This window comes from Penaeus vannamei, chromosome 2 (genome assembly GCF_042767895.1).
Source record: "Penaeus vannamei isolate JL-2024 chromosome 2, ASM4276789v1, whole genome shotgun sequence".
Classification (NCBI taxonomy): domain Eukaryota; kingdom Metazoa; phylum Arthropoda; class Malacostraca; order Decapoda; family Penaeidae; genus Penaeus; species Penaeus vannamei.
In genome coordinates, this window is record NC_091550.1 from 31,375,743 (window position 1) to 31,379,581 (window position 3,839).

Consider the following 3,839-nt stretch of genomic DNA (forward strand, 5'->3'; position numbering starts at 1 on the left):
AAAAATTCTAGTCTGAGTCATTTATTACTGCTTCCTTCTCCCGCACGAGCTTCATTAATGTCATCAGTTGTCCCTGAGAGAATCAGAGCGCGCTGCCCTGGCTCCATGGCAGAAGATTTGGTTGTTTACAAAATTGCGACTTGCCAACATATCAATAGAAAATAATTTTATGATGTTACAAAATTGGTTACAACATATCATTTAAAATGAAGATTGTTATTTTATAATCATTATATAACAATTATTGCTTAAAAACTTGCCTGTATCATTCGACACAGCTTGCTAACAAATTACAAAGGCAAATCGGATAGGTTGGCTATCCTATGCAATGGCTATCGCGGGCGCATTGAAAAGGTGGCTAGGGATACGGCATTATCATTGTCCGATTTATCGTATCGATACGAGGACGATGGCCATGGCGAAGGACTAAGGTAGTCTTGCGGATGGTGACCTATTCACTAGCTGGCAATTTATGTCCGGTAAAAAATCACAGGTAACGCAGCCCTAGTGATCGACCGTCACTTGTTTACCGGAGCAGCAGACGAATTTCCGCGACGCGGTTTGAGTTCGCGAAATGCAAACGACACGTGATGCGTTGCGGGGAAATGCGCTGCGACGAGAAGTAGTAGCTTTGTGTAATGATAACAAAATATAGTATCAATAAGATAAAGGTAACAACTACACTCATGGCAAAATCTCCTAACTATTTATATTAGTGTTGATAAAAGCGGTGATGCTCACAACGAACGTTAGAAGAATGACGGCGTAACACTTGAGAATGGATATAAAATGTTTCATCTTCAAGGGAGAAAGTCATTAATGTTGAAATGAGAGATAAATGATATGTTTACTGTTTTTTTCGTAGAAAATCATAAACGCGAAGAAACGGATTAATATTTATATGAATAAATGTAAAATTTGAAGAAAACTAAAACATAACTAAGTAAAATATGTGCTACTATTGCATTCTTAAAATCTGTGCTTTGATTTTTATTTAGGAATAGACTGCAATGGCAGTGTTGTGGTTGTTCACCTGAAGATGCTTTTTCGTTGCAGGACGTCGTCTGCCGTCGGCCGATGCCCGCGCAGAGGGCGCCCGAGAGGGAGGAAGCGACGTCCTTTTTGGCGCCAACAACTCAACGGTCCTCAGTCCCTCGCGGTGCTCTTCCAGCTCGTATCTCGCCTATCCAGAAACTCATAGAGGCTTCCACCATGCCAGGCGAACTGAAATCAGTGCTGAGGTTCAAGAAACTGACGGAGCATGCCTTTACGCCCTCGAAGGGCTCGAAATTTGCTGCTGGTTTTGACTTGTGCAGGTGGGCTCTCTGTCTCTGTCCTTCCGTTGAACCACAATATATTAAAGTTGGTTTATGAATAGAAATGTGTTGGTTAACAAAAGAAAGTAGGTACTGGTCCAGTTCAAGGGACAGGTAACTTTCCAGCCAGCCGCCTTTTAGCTGAAAAATAATATATGCAAAAGATAGAGCGAGTGATTCTAAGAAACTTATCTCCTATGTACTTCAACCGCAATTCAAAGATAAAGTTTAATTTGTCTCTTCATCACATGGGTATGTCTAGTTTCAAATAGCCTCCATTTAGAAAAATAATGTATGCAAACGATAGAGGAGTGATTCTAAGAAATCCTCCATGAACTTTAACCGCAACTCAAAAATAAAGTTATTGGACATGCAAGTGTTTCAGAGCTCGTTATGAAAAACTTGGAAATTTACCAATATATGCACGGTTTGTAGAAAACTACGTTTTTAAATATTTGCTAGTGGTAAATGTTCAAAAGAGGGCTCTATGAAATTAGAAAAAAAGCAGATAACGACAAAAAAGAATATACAAGAGAAGGTATAAGTTACCAAGAGCGATACATAGATAGGGGGAAATTGATACCACCATCTCACAGAGCACAATAAATTTAGTAAAAAACGACATCAGTAAATAGAATATAGGAAATGTCAGGTTGGGTTTTGGTGTTTGCATGATACCCTTTTTTTTTTTTTACTTAGTCTCTGGAGAGCACATCGTCTCTGTAATGATTTCCAGAGAAAAAAAAAGCTGGTAATTTTCAGACAGATGCCCTTGCCAGAGACAAAGTCCCTAGTTCCATGTAAAAAAGAGGGGAGGGGGGGGGGAAATAATTTTGATAATTTCAAGTTGCTGTGACTGGATGTGCCCTTTGGGTGGTGCCCATCAACACTCCCAGGTAAGTGTTACTGAGAGTTCAAATCCTCTAGAAACTGAGTTTCAAAACCAGGGTAGCATGCGAACTTATAAACCCAACGTAACCTTTCCTATCTTCTATTTATTCCAAAGGCAGGGTGACAAGCCCCCTTTACTCCCCTATTATTAGCAATTCATGCCAACGTATAGAAAACGACATTATGAGCTTTGGCTATGTGAGGGTGCTTTGGACTTAGTCTCTGTAGCTGTACCAAGTTGGGTAATTCTTTACAGTATGGATGCACTGGCGAAACACAAAGTCCACAACTCAAGTTCAAAAAAGTGATACATCTATCTTAGATTCTTTGACTGGGCATGTCCTTCAGGGAGGGTTGATGGAAGGCTCTGCCCTCCAACACCCCCTGGGAAACTTGGTGTGCATGGCAAGATAGAGCTGAAACCTGGGAACACCGAGTGAATATAGGCTGAGAGTGGTGCTTTCCAGGATCTTTTTCCATTATTTATGGTGTTAGTTTCTCTGCAAATTATTTTTTGTACCGACTACTGCAACATTTTGTCCTCTACAAGAATATCATAATCAAATTGCCTTACCTTAGTGCATCCATGCCATAAAGATTAACCCCAAGTTGTTTTTGACTATATTTCTTGTGCTCTATAAGATGGTGGTGTTCATTTCCCTCTCTATCTGTTTTGTTCTCAGCAACTTAAACCCACCCCCTGGCAAACATTGTCTTCATTACGATATGCAACGCAGGAGTTAAAACTTAGGGTCACCAAGTGGCCGTTAAGAGAGCAGGATTGCCCATGAGCTTTCTTTATTTGTGCCATTACTGTTTGTGTCTGCAGATTATTTCTTGTACTAATAACTGCAACCTTAAAGTCCTCTATAAGAATATCCTATTCAGTTTACCCTACTGTTTATCCATACTGTAAAGATTAACCAAATCTTAAAGCACATGAAACTATCAGGTATAGAAAATAATCTGTAGAAAATGATGGGAATGCAGCAGACCCCAGAGTGACGGGCCTTTTCCCTCTGGTACTGACAAAAGAACAACAAAGCTTCAGATATATTCTGGCAAGACAGAGCTTTAAGACAGCTTTTGTGATGCATCATCTAAATCCAAAAATGAAGTAAAAGATCGCAGAAAGTGATACTCTTAGCCAAAGTCAACTCTGTGCCCCCAAATTTCAGCTCTCTCCTGCTGTGTTTACAAGGGTGGTGTTGGGGATCAACCAATCAACCCTCCCTAATCACAACAAACTCAGATTTTTCCTTTCTTTTTCTCTTTTCTCCTTTCTTTTTCCTTTTTTCCCCCCTTCTTTTTTTCTCTCCTTTTTTTTTCTTTCCCTTTTCTTTTTTTTCTTTCCTATCCTTTCCTTTCCTTTCCTTTCCTTTCCTTACTTTATGTGGAGTTGGGGACTGGGGAGTGCGTCAGTACTGTCAAGAATTACCATACAAATATTTTTGAAGAAGATATAGTAAAAACCAGACAAATACATCTGTAGCACTGTGATGGTATTTATTCCCATTCACACCTTTTCCTACATGTGTCAGAATCAACACTGATTGAAAGTCCACCGGGGAAGGAAGAGGTTTGATGGCCTAATCAAGACAGCATAGAGGCTGCAATGTTGCATATATTATG

At 39.8% G+C, this 3,839-nt stretch overlaps 1 protein-coding gene across 1 annotated transcript; it reads left to right on the top strand.

The window, feature by feature from the left end:
* Positions 1-505: 505 nt before the first annotated feature.
* dUTPase (Deoxyuridine triphosphatase) lies at positions 506-1,316 on the top strand (the record flags this gene model as incomplete). Its single annotated transcript, XM_070132124.1, is given in 2 exon segments — positions 506-671; positions 1,057-1,316. Coding segments are annotated over 2 exon segments (293 nt in total), but the record flags the coding sequence as incomplete, so codon positions are not given.
* Between the last annotated feature and the right edge of the window lie 2,523 nt (positions 1,317-3,839).